General features: G+C 44.8%; 5 protein-coding genes across 6 annotated transcripts in view; 4 read left to right on the top strand and 1 right to left on the bottom strand.

Annotated features, from left to right (window-relative positions):
• The first annotated feature begins 57 nt into the window (after window positions 1-57).
• si:ch211-256m1.8 (uncharacterized) lies at window positions 58-8,091 on the top strand. The gene is made up of 4 exons (XM_054760396.1): window positions 58-525; window positions 2,042-2,504; window positions 2,578-2,979; window positions 3,559-8,091. Exons 2-4 carry the CDS (start codon window positions 2,061-2,063, stop codon window positions 7,438-7,440), a joined length of 4,728 nt encoding a protein of 1,575 aa, XP_054616371.1. The 5' UTR covers window positions 58-525; window positions 2,042-2,060; the 3' UTR covers window positions 7,441-8,091.
• A 72-nt stretch (window positions 8,092-8,163) lies between these two features.
• On the top strand, window positions 8,164-9,225 carry LOC129171621 (MIEF1 upstream open reading frame protein-like). 2 transcript variants are annotated; one of them, XM_054760468.1, is made up of 2 exons: window positions 8,164-8,276; window positions 8,976-9,225. In XM_054760468.1, exon 2 carries the CDS (start codon window positions 9,013-9,015, stop codon window positions 9,223-9,225), a length of 213 nt encoding a protein of 70 aa, XP_054616443.1. In that variant the 5' UTR covers window positions 8,164-8,276; window positions 8,976-9,012. The 2 variants fall into 2 exon arrangements, with proteins under 2 accessions (XP_054616443.1, XP_054616444.1); XM_054760469.1 differs by having other exon boundaries at window positions 8,197-8,287.
• Window positions 9,226-9,473: 248 nt separating this feature from the next.
• On the top strand, window positions 9,474-13,009 carry mief1 (mitochondrial elongation factor 1). The gene is made up of 4 exons (XM_054760444.1): window positions 9,474-9,620; window positions 9,799-9,979; window positions 10,219-10,490; window positions 10,565-13,009. Exons 1-4 carry the CDS (start codon window positions 9,474-9,476, stop codon window positions 11,402-11,404), a joined length of 1,440 nt encoding a protein of 479 aa, XP_054616419.1. The 3' UTR covers window positions 11,405-13,009.
• Window positions 12,443-17,775, bottom strand: napsa (napsin A aspartic peptidase). Its single transcript, XM_054760445.1, has 9 exons — window positions 17,548-17,775; window positions 17,213-17,366; window positions 15,378-15,501; window positions 15,168-15,286; window positions 14,888-15,087; window positions 14,699-14,821; window positions 14,477-14,621; window positions 14,314-14,412; window positions 12,443-14,252 (listed from the first exon to the last, which is right to left on the bottom strand). Exons 1-9 carry the CDS (start codon window positions 17,613-17,615, stop codon window positions 14,091-14,093), a joined length of 1,194 nt encoding a protein of 397 aa, XP_054616420.1. The 5' UTR covers window positions 17,616-17,775; the 3' UTR covers window positions 12,443-14,090.
• Window positions 17,776-19,006: 1,231 nt separating this feature from the next.
• The window catches only part of LOC129171598 (uncharacterized), a 10,468-nt gene continuing 7,680 nt past the window's right edge, over window positions 19,007-21,794 (top strand). The window contains exons 1-2 of the mRNA XM_054760429.1: window positions 19,007-19,136; window positions 21,655-21,748. Coding sequence (XP_054616404.1) covers window positions 21,704-21,748 — 45 coding nt within the window. The 5' untranslated portion in view covers window positions 19,007-19,136; window positions 21,655-21,703. The remainder of the gene's footprint in view (window positions 19,137-21,654; window positions 21,749-21,794) is intronic.

The following is a 21,794-nucleotide window of genomic DNA, read 5'->3' as shown; positions in this document are numbered from 1 at the left end:
GTATTGATAGGTTATTTTCTAGGTATTTAGGGCATACACATTCATACAATGTATGTATACAGACTTGGGCATGATTCCTAGGGGTGGGTGATACTGCAAATTTTAGTATCGAACCGATACCAAGCAAATACAATATTGCCAGTGCTGTACTGCATTGCCAATGCTATCCTGATACTGGTACTTTTCATGTGAAATTTTCCAAGATCATTGAATCATTCTGTGCTCCATTTTTGCATCGTGAAGATCAGCGATGGGATGCATGAGGTACCTAATTAACGACATGTTCACTGTGTAACACATTCACGTGCAAGCGAATCACGTGAACACGTAAAGTGGAAAAGGGAGGAAACAAGAAGCGAGAGACAGGGAGAGGAGGTTGGTACGAGAATTTAAATTGCTTAATAAGAGTCACTGCTTGTCCATTATAGACAAACCCGTGTTTTTGTAGTCCAACCAAGTTTTCTCCCATTGACTGTTCTTCCATCATTCCAACGGGCTTGACCTACAAGGAATTTTGACATTGAGGTGAGTAAATTTAGATGTTCAATTAATTATAGATGCTCATTTTTCATTGGTAAAATAATTGCAATGTAAATAAATTAAATACCATGTAACAACAAATGTATACTTTAAGTGAGTACAACAGCAGCAATCTGACAGTGTATTGTTTTACGAGTAATACGTCTAGATAAAACAAGACAAGCTTTGAAAGTCTCTACGATGAAGAATAATGACCAATGAGGTTATTTGTTTCCACATGAAAATATATAATTTTACTATATAGTTTACTGCTAATAGTGAAAAATGTCAGAATGTCAGTTTTATTGTCAGCCGAAAAGACAGTTGGGGTAGGTTCTAGCATACTCGCGACCCTATCATCCAACACCCATTCACAGCCATGGACAATTCAGTGTCTTCAAGTATCCTAACATACAGGTTTTTAGACATTGGGCGAAGAGAAAAGTGGGGGGGGAGAAAATATAAGCTTTAAAACTATCACGATTATTGCTGTCACTGCTGATGTCGTTATTGAGCAATTGGGTCACAAGACGTGTCCTTGCTGCATGTTTGAAGAAATCCAGTAATCGGGAGCAAAGTGATTAATGAGCAGCAGCGAAGACATGTATCAGCAGTCCCTCTGAGCAAGAATGAAATGAATCTGATAAGATCCAAACTCATTTAAATGTAAGGAATAGGGCACCATGTGACAGGAATGCAAGGGCAAATTAGAAGCAGCACATGTAATGTGATGTTGCCTCTTGTTTTGTATTGCTTTGTCCTACAAGCAGCATGGAGGAAGAGTTGAAACCACCTGCAAACTGACATGCTTCCAATAGACTTATGGCTACATAGTTATGATTATCATGATCTATTTCTTTATTTTATGTGTAATTGTTGCATATTTACTACTACACAGCCACCTCAGGCCTTTCTTGTACAGGATCTCACAAAAGTGAGTACACCCCCATTTGTATCACAGTATATCTTCTCAAGGGACAGTACTTTTTAGACATGAAACTGGATATACTTTAGAGTAGTCAGTGTACAGCTTATAGAGCAGTATAGATGTATTATCCACGGAAAATGAGTCAACACGCAGCCATGATTGCCCAAATAACTGGCAACACAAGTGACTGGCAATATAATTGTGTTTTGCCCACAACCACGCATGGTGGTGCTATAGCGTCATGTTCTGGGGCTGCATGAGTGCTGCTGGCCTTTGGGAGCTGCGGTTTATTGAGGAAAATATGAATTTCAACATGCAATGTCCCATTCCGAAGCAAAGCATGACCCCCTGCCTCGGGAAACTGAATATGTTGGTTATATCTGACGATTCTATTTATTTATAGATTCTAGTTGGAGTTATTCTGTAAATGAAGACAAGGTTTGTAAGCAGGACTGCTGGCAGTCAAATGATAAATCACAAAAAACTGCTTCTTCAATCTTATTGTGGTCGTCAGCCATGTTTTTTGTTTACGTTTAACTTGAATATTTTGACGTCAGACCTCATCCAAATAAGCACATTTCCACTTCCCTCCAGTGTTCTACATTTTAACAGGATGACTCTTCTCGACTACCCTGTTCCGGAGCTGGACGCGACCTTGCAGGAAGTGTGCCGCGTCCTCCAGCTCACTCTGAGCCCTGATCTTTACGCCGAGTTCAAAAGCACACTGGAGAAGCAGAGGGCGCTTCTTTTAGAGGCTCAGCAGAAATTAGCATCCAGAGCTTCAGGCCAAGAGAATTGGGTGACCGAGCAGTTCAAGCGATGCCTGCTGTCTTGCGCTGACCCCCTGCCAACCTCCACCGCCCTCCCGGTTGTTCTTCTTCCATCCAAAACAAAGGGATGCACCCAGTTAGCGAGGGCAGCCGCTCTGCTTTGGGCAGCAGCACAGTTGTACAGTGAGCCAATGATGCTGGAGGGTGACGTGCCCATGGAGAAAACCCAGCAATCTGAGCTTTTTGCTGCCACACGAATTCCTGGCAAGAGTGGAGATGAAATTAAGGTATGGATGAATCACAATATGTCTGCTAAATATTTATAGATATTAATTCATCCCCCGGATTTTCCTTCACCAGGTCTACCCTGATAGCATCCATGCCATCATTGCTTGCGTTGGAGGAGTGTTCCCAGTTGACATACTGCAGCGCTCCACCACTGGTGGACCATTATCTGCTCGGTCCGTCTCGGACATCTACAACGAGCTGGCTAAAGTAGCGGAGCAGCCCAGCACAGGAAAGAAGAACGATCCCTCGACCATTTGTAGCCTGTCTGCTTTGGAACGCAAGTCCTGGGCTGCGATTAGGGAAGAGATCATGGGGAAAGGAGGAGCTGCGGCAGCGTCACTGGAGCTTATGGAGAGCGCCGTGCTGACATTAAGTCTGGAGGACTGCAGTGCGCCTTCTGAATTGGCTGACATCCTCATTGCAGTGAGGTTGGGGGGAGAAGGGGACGGTCGCTGCTTGAGATACTATGATAAGGTAGGGAGGCCCCAACACTTCAGTCATCAGGTTACAATGTTAGATTCCAGCTTTTATTTCAAATGCTGAGATGAGAAGTTGACTGAAGCACACCAGCTAGATACTAACCTGACATACTGTATTGCTTTATTCCCGGTGGCGGAACGGTACGCTTCTGCCTTACACGGCAGAGGGCATGGGGTCGATTCCCGGCTAGGGTTGCTCCAGGAAACGCATCCAGCATAAAAACTAAGTCAAAACCATTTATGCCATTGGCTAACCAAAAGTACAAAAAAAAACCCAAAAACTCACATCCACCAGTGATCTGGAGACATGCAGACCTGCTGGAAAAAAGGATCTCAAAGGTTGGGCAAGTTAAGTCAAATCTTTATTATTCTATGTTCTATCCATTTCCCAATATCATTTATTTTAACAAAGGCATTTGCAAAGGAACAGCATACATGATATTATACCCAACCTCAAAGGGTGATGCCAAAAACAAACAAACAAAAAATAGGTATCAGGTATTGTATATCATACTATATGGGCCGCTAGTTGATTATTTAAGTACGCTGATCTTCCTCATGTCTCTTTTGGCAGGTGCTGAATCTGGTGGTGTTCAAGGACTGCACAGCGGGACTCGTTTTTGAGCACTGCGCTGTGGACGGGATGGTGGCTGGCCTTGTAACCAGCCGTGTGTACCAACTGTCTGAATCAGCTGACTTAAACCTGGTCCATACTGACACACATCACGTGAAAGGATCTGTTCACCCAGCTCCCCTTTCGTTTTCCTTGCCAGGGCTGAGCAACACCAAGCCCCACCCTGATTTAAAATCCAAAAACCCAGTTGTCACTTTTGATGTGTCATCTTATCCAGATGTGTTCTCAACTCTCAAAAGCCAACGAGGCCTCTATGATGCTTGGATCAACTTCTCTTTACAACTTTCCCTGAAGCAGACCCTTGGGGAATCCGCTGTCACTCACATGCTCGTCACTCCTACCCATATGCGGCACTACAAGCATGGTCGTTGCGACCCCACTTACTCAGCCACCATGCAGTCTCGTAAGCTCGTGGGTGTCTTGGCAGCTAGCATTCGCCCAGACAACACCATCCAATACACACATAGCCTCCTAAATTTATTCCATGTTGCCTTTTTGGAGCACAAGGCTCTCATCAAAAACACCAAAACTGGACATGGTGTAGGTCCCCACTTAGCTGCCCTTCGTCGAGCTTTACCGCAGGACAATCCCTTGAAAAAGTTTCTGGACCCCTTTGGATGTCCGTCTGTGTACCTCACTGGTACTGACTGGATGGAGGGAGTGGAGTGTGGTGTTGGTAACGTTTATGCCCAAGATCAGCTAGCAGTAACCTACCTTGGAAAAAGGGACAAGGTTCGGGTTGTACTTAGTGGGAAAGGGAGCTTTGCTCTGGCACTGGACAAGCTGCAGGAAAAACTCAAGGAGAACTTGAAGTCAGTGATGCTTTTAGCGCTTAGATATGCAATCGCATGTCAAATGGGAGCTCTGGAGTGTCTCCTCAAACAGAACCAAACAAAGACAGTAAATTGCGACGTAAATCGCTGTCCAAAGAGCGCGGGAGACAACAGGACGCCTGCCGACTCCACCTCAGACGAGAGTCACGACTATACGTTGGTGATACATGGCGGTGCTGGAGAGGGGATGATGCTGAACACACAAGTGATACATGTCATTGAGTTTGCTCTGCAAACAGCTTTAATCCTTGGATCCCAAGTGCTTCAGGAAGCTGGACAAAGCCTGGACGCAGTTCAGAGGTCAGTAGAAGCTCTGGAAGACTGCTTTCTCTTTAATGCAGGTAAAGGCTCTGTATTCAACAGAGAAGGCAAAAACGAAATGGAGGCAACCATCATAGATGGCAAGCAAATGAGGTCTGGAGCTGTTGCTTGTGTGCAAACTGTAAAGAACCCAGTAAAAGCAGCAAGATGCGTCATGGAAAAAAGCTCACATTCCCTCATTGTGGGAGAGGGCGCTGAGGAGTTCCTGCAAGGCTTGGAGGAGAAGGCGCAACCTGTCACTCCTGACTATTTCTACACAGATATCCGTAACAGAGAGCTAGCTGCGAAGCTCTGTGATGCAAATCCTTCAAAAAACAATCATCCTCAGACAGTTGGAGCTGTGGCATTAGATTGTTGGCATGGATTGGCTGCTGCATCGTCAACAGGTGGGTTAGTGGGGAAGCTGAAGGGGCGAGTTGGTGATACAGCAGTAGTTGGGGCAGGGATATATGCCGATAAGACATTAGCTATTTCCTGTTCTGGAGATGGAGATGTGTTTCTGAGGCATACAGTTGCACAGAAAATCGCCAGCCTCTACCATCACAAAGGCTACAGCCTGAGGCAGGCATGTAGAGAGGTGATGACAGAAAACCTAAAAGATGTCTGTGCAGGAGTCATTGCTGTGGACACCAAAGGGGATGCTGTTATTGAAACAAACGCTGCTGTGATGTTTGTGGCCTCGATCATAGGAGGGATATCAAGAGTTGAGGTGCTTCGGCCCCTAAAGAATGTCTCTGACGTGATTTGGGAAACAGATGAGTTGGTGGCACACCTCAATCCCAACCCTTGGACCCCTGGGTCGACTATTTTGACTCGAAAGACGCTCAGCGGGGCACATAACATCTTCCATTTGGCTGAACCTGATTTTGTGGCTCTGCTAAATGGTGCAAAATCTGTATCCGATGTTCTATGTGGGCAACTGGGAGTGCAGCGTTGTGCTTTGGTTTTCTATCCCAACCTCAGTCAGGCAGCACAAATCAGACTGCTCCCTCTTCATGGCATAGTGCCGAAGTGGCAGCCTCATCTTGCCACTCAAGAGGAATTTCACTCTTACGACCCTGGATACTGTTCATCTAAAAGTGGTCCTCGTTGGGATGATGAAGCACTAGCCAAAGTTCAAGCCCAGATCAGGAAAGGACTACCAACAACGAATGCACCCTGTAACTTTGAATTTTTGGGCGATCTCTCTAACAAGAACCTTTTCAGTCGGATTGTAAAAGGCGAGGAAAAACAGTGGAGAGTATGGGAAGACAGTCAACATGTTGCCTTCCTAACACCATACCCAAACACTCCCGGGATTACTGTTGTGGTGCCACGCAAACCACTGCCCAGTGACATCTTGAAGCTGGAGGAAGCTGACTATAGAGGGCTGATCTTGGCCACCTATAAAGTCGCCCAACTGCTGGAGGAGGGAATGGGAGCTCAAGGTGTTGCACTGATCTTTGAGGGCTTCGAGATCGACTACGCTCACGCCAAGCTGATTCCTCTGTTACCTTCCCCTGAAGGCCCAACGCTTGCTAGACTACAAGCAGAATTCTTCCCAAAGTACCCTGGCTATGTGTCATCCCTTGATGGTCCAGCTGCTGACCCAGGTGACCTCAAAAGGCTCTACTCCAAAGTCACTCAGTGCCGAGCTCCACAATCCTGGGAAGACCCTCAGTTGCACTCCACGCTTGCAATCACCAGCCAGTGGTATCGCAATCTATTCCAGATACAGAACACTCTTTTCCACAGCACGGTGGAATATTTTAGCAATTCCTGCCACTACTCCTATGCTCTGACGCCTCTCACTACAGACACGATCTCCTCCCCGATGGGCCTCGGGTCTGACTCAGAACCTGTTTCCGTTCACCTCTTGGGTCAAGACATCTATCTGGCTGACTCCATGCAATTTGTGCTTGAATACTTCCTCCGCTTCCAGGAGAACCTGCAGGGTACCTACTACATCTCTCCCAGCTTTAGAGGAGAAGATCCCGATTCCACACACTTGAACCAATTCTACCATGTGGAGTGTGAGCTGTTAGGAGACATGGACCGTGCCATTTCCATCGCAGAGGGATATTTGGCTCATCTGACTAGGTCAATGCTCAAGAGACACTCTGAGATAATCCTCCACACTGCAGGGACCCTCACACATGTCACATCCATGCTAAGTAAGTTGGAAGGAGAAACCCCGCTACCACGTGTTTCTCTTGACCAGGCCATTCCAATGATGCCTTCTGCTGATTGCTTGGAGTGGGTACAAGACGGTCAGCCCCAGCTTGGCAGGAAGCTTACGCGAAAAGGAGAGCGGGTGTTGATAGAAAAATATGGCGGCGCTGTTTGGCTGACAGAGATGGACCATCTAGCGGTTCCCTTCTACCAGGCTTACGTGGAGGGCAGTGGGCGGTGCAAAGCCAAGGCCGCAGACCTTCTGCTGGGCTTGGGCGAGACCGTGGGTCTCGGTGAGCGTCATTCCACCCCTGCATTGGTGCAGGAGGCCCTCAGGCACCATGGAGTGCCGCAGCAGTCCTACAAATGGTACACTGACATGCGGCAGGTGAAGCCACTCCTTACCAGTGGGTGGGGGATGGGCACAGAGCGATACCTGTGTTGGCTGCTTCAGCATGATGACATCAGAGATATACAGATTATTCCAAGAATCAAAGGAATGAAGTACATGCCCTGATTTTCAGTACTTACACCTGACTAAAGACAAATACACTGCCCTGCGCTGTGATTGTATAATCTTATTTATTTCCAAACATGTCTTTCTGTTTCAATGGCAACAACATCACCTTATTCTTCTAAATATGTGCAACATACCCACATGCAACCCCCATCATCAGTTCATTGAATGGTTTAATTGGTTATTATTTAATATTTAATCACAGCATAAATTGTATCAATAAAATATCATTTTTGGACGCTGATGTAACTACTGCATTTTTTAAAATTAATCTTGTCCTATTTGTTTCTTACTAACATTTAACGTGTAGGTGTAGTGTTTTAATATTGTTTCCAGTAAATAACAATTTCATTATTATTTTTTTAACCAATGAAAGCTGTTCTCTGATCATGGTAGCATCGTTTTGTATAATTGTGGATACAACTTGGACGGCAGCCATTTTGACTGAATAAATACTGTACGGTACATACAAAATAAAAAACTTGTTTCTCCCAGGTCCATTTTGTGAGTTCTATGCTGTTTTTGTATACATGACCCACATATGCAATTAGTTGATATGCTCTCGGAGTATTTAATAAATCAAAACTATACCTAAATAACAAATTATACGTGAGAACGCTATTATCGTATTATATTTATGACCTACGTTCTGAAATTATTACATTTTAGTTACATGAATTATGTTACGGAAATGTATACCCCCATTTTTTAAGTTGTGACCCGGAAGTAGAATGCCACGTCTACTGTTTGTTTCCGGTTGTGACTGTGGAATCTTGACCCCCGGCTTTGAGGAGGACTGTTGATCTTTCCGATAATCTTCGGTCTAATTTCAACACGTGAGTTCATGGTGTGTGTTTGCTGTGTGTGATATATATAGATGTTATTATCCACATCGTCCTATTTGGTGTTTTTAACTTGTACGTTTTGCCAGTCAGGCTAGCTTAGAATAAGTAAGGTCAGCGCCTGGCTAGCGTCAGTTCGAGTAGTATGCTAACAGGCAAGTCACAAGAGTGACTTTCCTTCCAGTCAGCCATTTTCTCTTGTCAAATTAACCTATGGTGTTTACCTTGATGTGGTCACTGTGAGTTTCGACACTCGACAATTGTCTCATAGGCTAACAGGCGGCTCCATTCATGTTGGGTGGGCAGGGTTGCTAACGTTAGCAGCAGCCTCTGGGAGCTGAAGAGCTGCCTGATATTTCCAACGTGTGTCAGCCATCTCGTCTGTAGTTATGTGGTGTTTATATGATACTATAAGGTACTGTCCATTATATACATGGTAAAATTAAATGTTGATGTACAGTATTTCACCTTGCTACATTTCAGTAACGATTTTTCGGACTGAATAGTTATGATTGTGTGTTGCCAACAGTCATGCATGGTGGTGGTAGCGTCATGGTCTACGTCTGCATGAGTTCTGCCGGTACTAGTATGAGTTGCGGTTTACAGAGATGTAATCATTGTTTGCGAGACCCAGTATTTTGTCATCTTCAAGCTTCATCACTCCATCCTATTTTGGTTCCCTCTCTTTGCCAGGTGCCAGGGTCCCACCCCTCTCCAAGTGTGGTCCCTCATGGGCGGCTGGTCTAGCAGTGCCGTGCTGGGGCTGTACAGGGCGCTGCTCCGTGCAGGGCGTTACCTTCAGTACACCGACCGCAACTACTACCGCCGCGCTGTGGCGCGCGAGTTTCGCCGCTGCCAAACCCTGACGGCACCCGAAGACAAGGAGGCGGCTCTGAAGAGGGGCCAGTTCTTCCTCAGTAGCCGTCTGGGTGGGCTTATGTAGGGGGGTGTTGTTATCTGGAGGTGAGGTAAAGGTCATCTGCAAGTATCTCTCCCAGGTGGGTCTTCTAATACTCTACTACCTGCCGCTAGTGATAGTAATAAATATAGTTGTTGAGGGTATATAATAGTTTATTAATTTAAAATATTTCATGTATTGTTTAAATAGGTCAATAATAACATGAAGTCATTTGTGAATCAGCAAAAAATGCACCTTAATGGGTTGTTTTTTTTCCATTATTATAACGCAGGATGGCAGGCGTGAATGGAGACCGGAAAGGGAAGAAAGATGACAACGGCATCGGCACCGCCATCGACTTCATGCTTTCTAATGCGAAGCTTGTTTTGGGCGTCGGCGGAGCAGCCATGCTTGGCATCGCAACGCTGGCTGTCAAAAGAGTACGTGAGAGCCGACGGCTGCTCTGTCACATTAGTAACCAATAGGAGTGTTTTTTTCCAGCCATATTTTCTCATTGTGACTTTATTAAAATTAATGTTAAAGTCTTGTCTCGTGATTCGGGTGTCTTGTGACACCCCTACAAGCCAAGGTGAGAAGTAATGCTCTTGTGTCATGCAGATGTACGACCGTGCCATCAGCGCTCCGACCAGCCCCACCAAGATGGAGCAAAAAGGAAAGCGAAGCTGGGAGGAGCCCGCCTGGGTGGGCTCGTCACCTCGGGTCCTGAACCACGACATGAAGGCCACCGTTAGCAGGTCCCTCCAGTGCCTGCCCACCTCCTCAAATTCCTTTGAATCAGGTGCGTGCAGTAAAGTAGTGTTGACGTACGATGAAATATGCTCAATATTTTAACCATTTTGTTGCCGCTGTTTTTTGTTTTTGGTGACAGACATGCAATTGGGAGGATTCTTGTTCTTTGTTCACAGTGGGTGTTTGTGATTCAGTCACCAGGATAGCAGAATTAGATTAGAATTGATGTCTAAATATGTTTAGTGTCTGTAGAGACTACACACCAACTACGCTCTTATCGCTCCTCAGACTGTATGCGGAGGGCTGTGGGTCGAGCGGCCGCCAAAGGCAGTGGCGCCACTCAGTCAGACCTGCTGCGTGCTCGGATGCGTCTGTCCCTGCAAGAGCGGCTGTGGGAGTTCTACCAGAACAACGTGGACATCCCCAGCGAGGAGCAGGCTGTGGCCCGGAGGGCAGCGCTGGACATCTGCGCTGAGCTCCGAGTGTTTCTCCACGCCAAACTGCCCGACATGCCTCTCAGAGAGATGTACCTGAGTGGCAGCCTCTACGATGACCTACAGGTGAGATTTTAATGTCTTTTTGTTCTTGTTTTGCTTTAGCTCGTTGATTCAAACACAACTCATCCATCACCAAGGTGGTGATGGCGGACCACGCCCAGCTCATGGTGCCTCTAATTCTGGATAAGAACCTGTGGTCATCCATCCCCGGGGAGGACACCATCATGAATGTTCCAGGTTTCTGGCTGGTCCGCAGGGAGAATTTGGAATATTTCCCACGGAACAGCAGCTACTGGGACCGCTGCATGGTTGGCGGTTACCTCTCCCCTAAATCCGTCCTGGACGTCTTTGACAAGCTTGTGGGTTCCGTCAACTGGCCGGCTATTGGCAGCGTCCTGGACTACGTCATTCGTCCCGTGGTCCCTTCAGAGACGCTCACCCTGGAGGTGCAGTACGAGCACGACAGAAAGCTTTACGTGGACTTCCTTCCGTTACTCGTGATGGAGGACGGGACCTCTCTGATTGCCAAACCGCATCGGCTGGCCGCCGAGCGCCACCAGAACCTGTGGCGGCAGAGCTTCCGCGTGGCTGAGACGGCGCGGCTCAGGGCCCTGGATCAAGAAGATGGAGGCTACCGATGCGCTTGCCTCAAGGTGGCCAAGGCTGTGTGCAAGCTCAACCCCACCCTCAACCGGCTCAATGCCAGCCAGCTCACCAATGCCATCTTGCTGCTGAGTGAAAAACAAAACGACTGGACCCACGAGGCCCTGGCGGACAACTTCCTGCAGCTGCTGAAGGAGCTGGTGGGTCACTTGGAGGCGGGCCGACTGCCCTGCGTCCTCAACCCAAAGGTGAACTTATTCTGCGAGCTGACCGAGCAGGAAGTGGATGAGCTGGGATACACGCTGTACTGTACGCTCTCGGAGCCGGAGTCGCTTCTGAGGACTGCGGAGACGCAGCTACCACATCCATCTTAGATTTCATTGAAACTTGATCAACATCTGACAACGTGTCCAGGCGATGTCACTTGGTGTCAAGATGTCATTGACTCTCGACGTGAAGCCGGTGTTCCGGTGTTCCAATCATCGTTTTTAATCCCACCATGCAAGTGTGATGGTGTCTTGCACTGTTGCCATTCTATTAATGAAGTTAGTGTTTGGCCAAATCATATACAATTATCTTGCTGAGTTAGATCTCAGCTCTTTTTAAACTGGTCAAGACATGGAATGTAATGTTGATTGTCTGTATGTCAACACAAAAGCCAATAAAATGCTGATAAATCCGTGCTTTCACCTGAAGAAGCTGAGAAAAGTGACTTGTTTTGCCAGTTTTCTTAGTTCAGTGCGGAAGGAAAGGGTTTTGCAAGAAAACTTCATTAATATGGTGGCCACATTCAAGACAAACACACGAGGAAAGGTGAAGCGTTTCAGGTGACGCCAGTTGAGTATCTGCGCTGGCCGCTGAAACGAGAACAAAACAGCAGCAGCGTTTTCTCGCCCCTTTGGCATGACCACAAACTATTCCCTCGTGACTGGAGACACAGAGCTGCTCTTTGTTTCACTCTCTCCTCTACTTCCACCGCACATACACTTTACTAGATTCCAAAATCCCGTGATGAAGGTCTGCAATCGATTGTGTTTTTGACATTTGAGGAAGTGAGAGCGTCACCTGGTGTTTCCTTGTTCCAATCAATCTTTACTTTCACGGTAGCTCGTACACATTCTGGTATCTTGACTTTGTGGCATGCCTTGGTTCGCCTAAACTAGGGGTGTCCAAAGTGTGGCCCGGGGGCCATTTGTAGCCTGGGCTGCAGCTGTTTTGTGTTTTATGGCGCTCGGCACATTGGAAACAGAGAATTTGACAGGAAAACAACAGAAAATATGGAAGAAAAGCACAATCATTTTATGAGAATCAAATCAAAATATTAGGAAAATCTAATTAGAATGATACAAGAAAAAAAAGTCATTTTTGAAGAATAAAGTTGTAATATGAGGGGGGAAAATGAAAGCAAAGAGTTGAAACGAAGAAAAGGACTTTTTATTTTGTTTGTACTGTGAGAAAAAACAAAACTAAAATGTGCTGGGGTAAACACAATCCTAACAAAACACAAACGTTTCAGTCAAAGCCGCTTCCAGACTCCGCCAACTGCGACTTGATGTCCCTTGTTTGAAATACTGGTCCAAAGTATTCTCATGCTTGTTGTCACGTGTAGCCTTAGGGGTTCAATTCCATTGCACATTTGGTTTAAATCTTCTCAAGTAAGTCAATATTTTTGTATTTATTGTAGTAACGTGCACATCATCAGGTGCTTTGTTTCGGATAGTCGGGTTTATTTTACGTCTTGATGCGCATGTAAAGTCTTCCTTTGCAGACCGAGACTGAGTTGTCGTCACTGTGCCACATTTGTTCTCTTCATGTTGAGCGAAACCTAAAAGTAGATGACTACCTCTGTCTGCCGCGTGGGTTCATTTGTACGAGACATATGCCGTCTTGCATGCTGTGCTTTATACCCCGCCTCCCCCAGCTTTATTTTATTTGAATTTCCACTTAGGAAATGTAAATAAATGCGACGAGTGACTTTATTTTGTCTTGATTTCTTTTCAGTTGTATTCACACACACGGAGGGAATGTGCACTCCAGTAAGAACCAGCAGGGTTTTTTTAATTTACTGAAATCATTAAGACTCAAGAAGTCAGATAATAAAACAGCCTAAGATCATTTTTCAACTCTGACCGTACCTTTGCTTTATATTCAAATATCTGACATGCATTTGTTCTAAAAAAAAAATTAGAATCTTTGGTTCATAATGCAGTAATGCCTCACCACTTTGCTGTTTTTCAAACTTCTATTAATAAATCATGCTATTTCGTGGTTGAAGGCTGCCTATTATTAGTCAAAAATTACAACTGTACATATTTTTTGCATAAATTAAGTATTTAAGAATAAAAATGGCTACATGACCTGAAATACAAATACAGGCCTTTCAGAAGACTCAGACGTGATGATGTGTAGTGTTCTACACTGGTCACTGGGTGTCAGTGATGTTACTGTAATGTTCGGTGAGACGCACAAGCATCGGACTTGATGGCCACAGGAACAACAGGCGTTTATTGCAGGTTTGAACGATCTCACAACAGGCGCAGTAATCCCTAACAGGAGCTACTGTTGCGGCCGCAAGCCATGCCGCACTAAACTCAACTCTGAACCCATGACGTCACTTCCTGTCCGCCCCTCACACAGATTCGGGTGAATCCTATAACGCGGTCTGGTCTGGAACCAATTAACCGCTATTAAACGAGGGACGACTGTATATGATTACGAGGCTTATTTATGTCTTAAATGGCTGTTGTGTCTACTCTTTTGGATAACAGGAGTGTAAAAGGTGACATGTGGGGATGTTATTTCATGTCTAGAGGGCTCTGATAATGTTGAAAACTGTATTTTGAAGGCCGTAACCAGCTGTCCTATGCTCTAACTACAAAAATACTCCATTTATGAATAAGGAATCCTATTTTTCGGAAATTCACTTATCACGGTCGGGTCTGGAACCAATTAACCGTGATAAACGAGGGATTATTGTAACTCGTTAACTCTGATTCGGTTTTGCATGTAAACCTCAATTTTACAACCAAAAGTATGACAAAAAAAGATTGTGAAGTGGTACTACTTGGCCAGTGCAAAGCCCACACGATCAGCACTCCTGTCAAAGACCGTGTAGTACTTTCTGATGAAGACATCTCCCAGGATCCACAGAGGTCCTGCAGGGGGCGGGATGTCCATGGCCATGAAGCCTGAGAGGCAGATTGATGTTCCCATCTGCGACTCCTGCAGCAGCGGGGAAGAGTTAGAAAAGCAAGACGTTTGGCGTTTTGGCACAAAACGATACCTTCATGACATAATCCTCCCCGGTCAGGTTGAACATCTTCCCTCCTACGTTGAAGGAGATGACGGGAAGGGAGTCAATCTTCTTGCAGTCGATCCAGTACTGAGGAGGAAGAACGAAGAGGGCATCAGGTGTCGGAAGCATAAAACGAGCGCAACATCCACACCTCTCCCATCAGCAGGGGCAGAGCTCCGATGGTCTTCTGCAGTGCTCGGATTTCTTCCGCGGGGCCGACGATCAAAGAAGTCCCCGTGTCGACGATGGCCTGGCAGCCAGCTTTGCAGACTGTCAGTTGGGTGCCCACGTCGACTCTGTGGGGTGGGGGGACAAAGGAACACACTTTTGACTAAAAAGGTCCTCGTAGCGATGAAGGAAAATGTGTTCTCACTCATTCATCTCAATCTGCCAGTAGGCCTTGCGTGTGACGTTGACATAATGCAGGTCTCCGGTGTAGTACTGTGGGTCGCTCCCACCGAGCACCAGCTCTCCCCCCACTGCTGCTGCAGGGTCTCTAGGAGGCAGACAGAGGTGTCACGCACCCGCGTCAGGAGCGGTCAGAGACCCTGACTGACATTACTTGCTTATGTAGAAGGAGAAGACGTTTTGCGGCAGCAGCTTGCCCGCCATCGCCGTGTCAAACACCGGGGTGACGTTGGCGACCGATATGGAGGGGTAGGCCATGCCCAGGACCCCATCAAAACGGGCCACGGCAAACGTGATGCCCGGCTGCTTCACGGCTTCGCCAAACTGCTGGCCAGGCACGGACAAGCCCGCTATCTGTAGGCGCAGGCGGGGGAAGGGGGTGATGACTCGACAAAATGGTGGAATGTAGTCAAACAAAAGGAGCGCCAACTCACAGAGATCGTGTCGTCGCTGATAAAGCCCGACAGGCTGCCTCTGCCGTATCGGATGGAGAACTCTGTTCCGTTCTGAACGTACGTGCTCGACTTCTTTGAGTTGTAGCGATGATGGACCCCTGATCACAGATGGAGATCCGAACGTGATAAACACCATCTAAAGCAATCCAACACGCTGTTTCGGTATGAAAGGCGGGTCGGGGTACTCACAGCAGGCGACATCGAGGAAGGAGCAGTGAATGGACGGCACCCAGAGGTTGGAGGAGCCGGTGTCAAACAGCACTGTGAAGTCCTGAGGCGGGGAGCCGATGCTGATGGCGCCAAAGTACTGGGCCTCAAGACACGACGCGACACAACACAACACTGTTAATCTTCAGTACCTGCAGTTTTCACACGTTTACCTCTTTCAGGTGTGAGCAGCGGTGACGCATCGCATCCAAGGGGTGGCCACAGGGGTTATTTGCAGCCTGTTTTGTTATTGAAAAATATATTTTAACAAGAAAACTTGAAAAATCAGCGCTCATTTTACGAGAATAATGTCAAAATATTAAAAAAAAAACACGAGAAAAAGTCGTCATTTTGCGAGAATAACATATGAGGAAAAATAACGTCCTTTTAGTAACATCAAGTTGAAATATTAAAGAGGAAAGACATTGTTTTAAAACTTGTAGTGTTATGAGAAACAAACAAAACAACAAAGTTGTCGTTTTTGGAAAATGAGGCTGCATAAGAGAAGAAAAGTCCAAATATGAAGAGTGTAAACTCATAAGGCCGAGAAGAGAAGTTGCAGAGTTGGACAATTCAACAGGAAAACAACAGCAGATGCTGGAAAAACAGCTGGAATTTTATGAGAATTAAGTCAAAATATGACAAAACTAGGAGTGTTATAAGACACTCATGAGACGAGACTTTAGCATAAAAAAATACAAAAAATATAGGACAAAATATTGCAGTCTACTAATTTAATTTGTAGTATGTTACCTTGCTAGGCTACACTCTGTGTGTTTATAGCGGCCCCACCCACACAGACAAAGACTGTATGACTGAGAAGAGGGCTCACTCCATTCATACCGTTGTTCTGTGGAACAAATCCACCAAGGTGCTGAAACCAATGCACAGAGTGAACTCGCTTCCCGCCAGACACGCCAGCACATGGCAACATATGGAGGCAGAGTTGGTTTTCCTTTATTGTGTGATGAATTCATTTCGTGGCGTCCTAAACCCAGTGCCCACCAGACGCTTTTTTTTTTCTGAACGAAAAATCATGTTTTAGATCTTGTGACACGGGATCTTGTGACACCCCGAGAAAAAAGGTCATGCTGTAATGAGGGAAAAAAAAGCTGCGATAGTAAACTCTTAAGATTATGAGGAACAATAATAATATATTGAATAATTATTTTACATTGAAAGGATTTTTAAAGTTGTATTATTACAAGAAACAAAACGTAATAAAGTTGTAATTTTTGGGGGGGAAAAGTCATATTATGAGAAGAAAATTTAAATGTTTGGAAAATAAAAAACAGCAAAAACGGGTAAAAAAGAGACGTAAATTAATCCTAATATGTTTTTTCACCTTTATCACAAAGCCGAGATGCAGTTTTTTATCTTATCAAAGAGGCCCTTGCATCATTTTTCGGTTTGGACACCCCTGTTCTAGACGGCCTATCCTGTTTAGGTCACGGGGAGCTGACTTGAGGCAAAAGGCTACACCGTGGAGCGGTTGACAGTTAATCACAAGGAGCATCGAGCATTCCAACTATCATATTGTAAGTCCTCTTGGGGATGCCTCGTCTATCTTTGTTGGCATGAATCATCAAAGTCCCCTCTCACGCCCTCGCAGGAGGGCCCCGCCCACTATTTAAGAAGCTGGGGAACCAAGCTACGCCTCTGGCTGTTGGGCCAAATCACGACTGTGAAACAGGTGTGACAACATTTTACAATACGGGACAATATGTGTACTTAATAGCAACTGGTTGATCAGACACTCGGGATGTCTCAATTACCTGCAGGCGAGATGAGATGACAGTGTGGAGTACAGTACTCACATCCATGAAGTTAGTCAGTCTCTCCACGGGTAGTTGTGGCGAGGGGGCGCTGTCAGGAGCTCCAGATGACTTCGCCAAGGCCCGAATTTGATCCAGAGACATTCCATTATCGCTAATGAGGCGACGGAGGCTCCTCGTCTTCTTCAGGGGAACCCTGAAATAAGAGACGCTATTAAAATGCCGCTATTTTTGTTGCTTTATTAGGTCAAATAAGTAAACGAATTTGCAATACGTGATGGTGATTGGCACAATAAGCCAAAGAAATAAAACAAAAATAAAATGTTGTAAAATGTATGTAGATTTACACAAAACATCTCCCGATAAAGTGCATTTACCGTATAATGGCGATGCTGTGCGCTACCAGCAGCACCCCAACTGTGCAGAAAATCCCCAGTCGTGTCATTTTCTGCCCTTGAAGAAAATTACAACACCGCTTTTGGTGTTTGCCGGTGCTAACTGACGCCCGAAAAGAAACCACTAGATTAACTGACGCATTTGTGTCTAAACGCTTTCGCCATTGTCCGGTGTGACTCGGAAATCTTCGACCAGAGGCGACAATTGGCCGAAAGTAATATGGCGGCTGTTCTTGTTGGCTGAGGCGAACGTCAATCATCCAGTTTATGCGCAGCAACGCTCGTGCTTGACTGGTCACGAGTGATGATATGACTTTCGCGTGATAAGGCACGCATGGAAATACTTTTGAAACACGGCAGACCAAATATTGATTTACGATACAATACATATTTGTTAGATATGCTTGGTGTTTATGGCCACCGACTGCCCCCTACTTTGTTGTTTTAGCATGAAAGCCCGGAATCCAAAAGAACTACATTTCCCATAATGTATACAGACTTCCTGGAATGCAGAAGAACTACACTTCCGGCGATGTAAGATGAACGTACGTTCCCCCATTATGCACTCCATTCCACTTTCAATTTTTCGGGTTATTTCAAGCTGTTAAGCAAAAAATATATACAAAATAATAAAAACACTTTAAAGATATAATTTTAATCTGTCATACCTCCACTCTGTGTCTAGTTGAAGAACACTTTTTAGACCACAAAAGTGGCAGGCATAGCAGGATAAAGATCTGTATCCTATAATGTAAATACTTTTGCTAACAACATAAATTAAAGTCAATTTTGCACATCATTCAATACAGAAATGACAATGGAGAGTAATAACAAACACATATTACACAAGGGGAATGCAACAAGATTACAGAACACACGCTTACCTTTCCTGTCCAACAAGTTCAAGTCAAATAAATTCCTTACTACTAAATTATGACAATATGGGACTGCAGCGTCTCAGTCTGTCAGGAGAGGTGGTTTTCAAAGTGTGGCCTCTCCTACTTCGCCAAAAAACGGATTTCTGGAGCATATGTTGCGAAATATTTGAATCACCCAAACCTCTTTGCTATTGCTCACTCAATAAAAATCAATGCAATTTGCCCTTAAACATAACTAAAGTTAAAGAATAGTTTTGAATAGTTTTTTTTTAAGCTACTGTGCTTCCACTGGAGTCTTCTGGGCCTTCACGCACTTGTGTTAGGACTTGACTGAAGGCTCAAATCAAAAAATCAAGAAAACATGGAGTGACCCAGACAATTTCTCCTTGTCGATGAATTTAAAAAGCGACATTCATGTTGCTAAGAGACAAAAGCAGGTTCAAATGTGAGCTTGTAAAGCATACATGCTGTAATGTCATCTTTCTCTGCTTGGGTCTGGGCTTGAGATGATTATCAAAGAGATCCGCCCACCTGTTTTTTGTCTCCCTTATGACTCTGTGTAGGTATTTACACTTCACCACTCCAGACAGTGCGAAGGAACAACAACACAGAGGCTTGCAGCCAACTGCATCACCTTTGACTTATACCGGATCCACAATCGAGGGTACAATGTAATGTCTGATGACGATGACGGTAAGCATAAACTCTCCATTTTATTGCATAGCAAATGCATGTTTTGTGGATATGAATGTTTTTTTGCATGAGTTTTTTAGTCCTGTGTTTTCCTGTCGTGAACAGGACTACTCTACCATTCTAGTTAACTGTGAAACATAAATTGCAGCAGGAGTAATTTATAGAGACTACAAGGTGGACTTGATGTAAAGTAGACGAGCTACTGTTCTACAAGCCTGTGATGTAAGCAGCTCAGGCTTGCTTGGGTGGCTTTGCTCGCTCAAAAACCACTAGCTAGTGATTACAAACAGACAGAATCATTTTAAGAATAAAAGAAATACAGTATTTTATTATTGCATGCAAATATAAAACATAAATACAACAACTGTGCGCATACAGAAATTGATTTTGGAAAAATGGCAATGATTCAAATTGCTTTATTACACCAGCTCAAACACTCAGACGTCAAATAAAGTCAGAGCGAAAATGCCACATATACACGCGGTTCTCGCATGTGGAAATTCTTCAAATAGAGATTTCGGAAAGCATCATTATTAAGTTAGTCCATCCTAAAAGGACAAGGTTCAAGAAACAACCAAAAAAAAGCAGAGAAAGCTGAACTTGTACTTGAACTCGCATGAGCACCCTCCACGCAGCGATGAAGGACACATACAAGAATGTATTCATGGAGACGGACTTGGTGAAAGAACGCAGACGGACATGTTAGAAGTGTTATTTTCATCTGCTACCTTGATTACGTCTGACGCGAAAGATAAGCTTTCATCGCTGTCCGATCGCTACATGAATCCTTCGCCGCGTCGCGCTTCCAGTTCCGCGGCTTCACTCTATTGCAGTTTGTCAAAAATCTATTAATTAATAAATGATGCTGTTTCATGGTTGTTATTAGTCAAAACGTATGTGAAATGTACACATTTTCTGCCTAAATTGAGCATTTTCAAGCATGAAAATTGCAAAATGAACTAAAATACAAATATAAGGCATTCACAAGATGCATTCAAAGACGCTGTGATGATATGTAGTGTTCTACACCGGTCAGTTGGTGTCACTTATGTCACTGTAATGTTTGGTGAGACACACAAGCACCAGAGTTGATCGCCAGAACAACAGGCTTTTATTTGCAAGTTTGAATGATCTCACAACAGGCACAATAATCCCTAACACGGGCTACTGGTGCAGCCGTGACCCATGCAAACATAAGATTCAACTCTGGACCCTCGACGCCACTTCCTGTCCGCCACCCACTCAGCTCCCCGAGCACCTGAACACATTTACAGCAACACACAGGAGCACAAGTCTTATTTATGTCTTAATTTCTCTTATTATGTCTACTATATTGGGTAAAAGAAGGGTAAAGATGACTATAGGGGTGCTATTTCATGTCTAGCGGGTTCTAACCATGTCAAAATCCATATTTAGACTGTTGTAAACAGGTTTTCTATGCTGTAACCACAAAATATTTTACTACTTTGCAGAAATTCACATATCATGGTGTGTGACCAATTAACCGTGATAAACGAGGGATTACTGTACTTCATGTCTTTATGCAACACACCTTGCACACTCACACAATAGTAGCAAATCATTTCAATGGCATTCCCTGTTATTTGAAGGAATCTGCTGACTATTGTACAAAGATACCGTGGCTGTATTGAAATGTTTACCCCCCGACTCTGAACACGTGGTTGCAACCCAGAAGTTCTTTATGACACATCGTGTTTGCGAGCATAATTTCAGCACAAATAGTTTTGGAATAGCCTCCTTTTTAGGGGTGCATGAAACACAAATACAGTACGCCATTTACTGAAGTTGTACTGTAAATGCTCGTATACTTGTGAATTCTAGTCTATGCTACGAGTTGGTCTCTACTGGTTTTGCAGCATTTTTAAACATAATGCAGTCTGGCCGTGACACTGATAAGACAGCCAGAGGCATTTTTTTGTGACAGAACCTTTGCAGGTGTACAGGTGCAGAACTTCACAGCATCGTGCATGCCTTTATGTACTTTATGTACCATGTATGTACTGTGTATGTGTACTGTGGACTTATTCATGTTCAATGAAACACGAGTCAGGTTGATCGAGCCATTAAAAAGTAGAAACAAGCTCACGTCCTCTCGGGTCTTTTCGAGGGTTTTTGTTCATGAGCGAGCTGCATGTGCTTGTAGATGACAACTGAAGGAACGCGTGTACAGCGCACTGAACAGAGAGACATGAGCTGATGCCGCTGACAAGAGCGGAGTACCTGGGTGTGACGGCGCTAAAATGTTTCCATCGCTCAGCAACAGAAATTCCATAACCGCGTTTTGTAATTTGCGAGTTTTTGCGTGACTGAAAAGTGATGAGTGCTATCGCGTCGCCACTGATCCCCTGCATTCAAACTGAACTTGAAACATTCGAGGTAGACCACAGATAAAAAAGACAAAAAACATGCCGTGCGATGTTGCATGCTGTAATTGTTCCAGTATTGGTGGTAAAGTCACGCATGGATGAATGATGCCATATTTTGTTTACTGCCCAAGCTGGATTCCGCAAGCTGTAACGTCCAAGCCATCCAAAGCCCAGCCTGACATGATGAAGTCCTCCATGATTACACCTTCCTCACCTGCGCCAGTGGTAATATCAATGTTTATTTGTGGTATTGTAGTCTTTTATAAAACTG

The sequence above is a fragment of the Dunckerocampus dactyliophorus genome, chromosome 18 (genome assembly GCF_027744805.1).
Source record: "Dunckerocampus dactyliophorus isolate RoL2022-P2 chromosome 18, RoL_Ddac_1.1, whole genome shotgun sequence".
NCBI lineage: Eukaryota > Metazoa > Chordata > Actinopteri > Syngnathiformes > Syngnathidae > Dunckerocampus > Dunckerocampus dactyliophorus.
The sequence above is the reverse complement of the archived record's forward strand: the minus strand, read 5'-3'. Positions and strand labels throughout refer to the sequence as shown.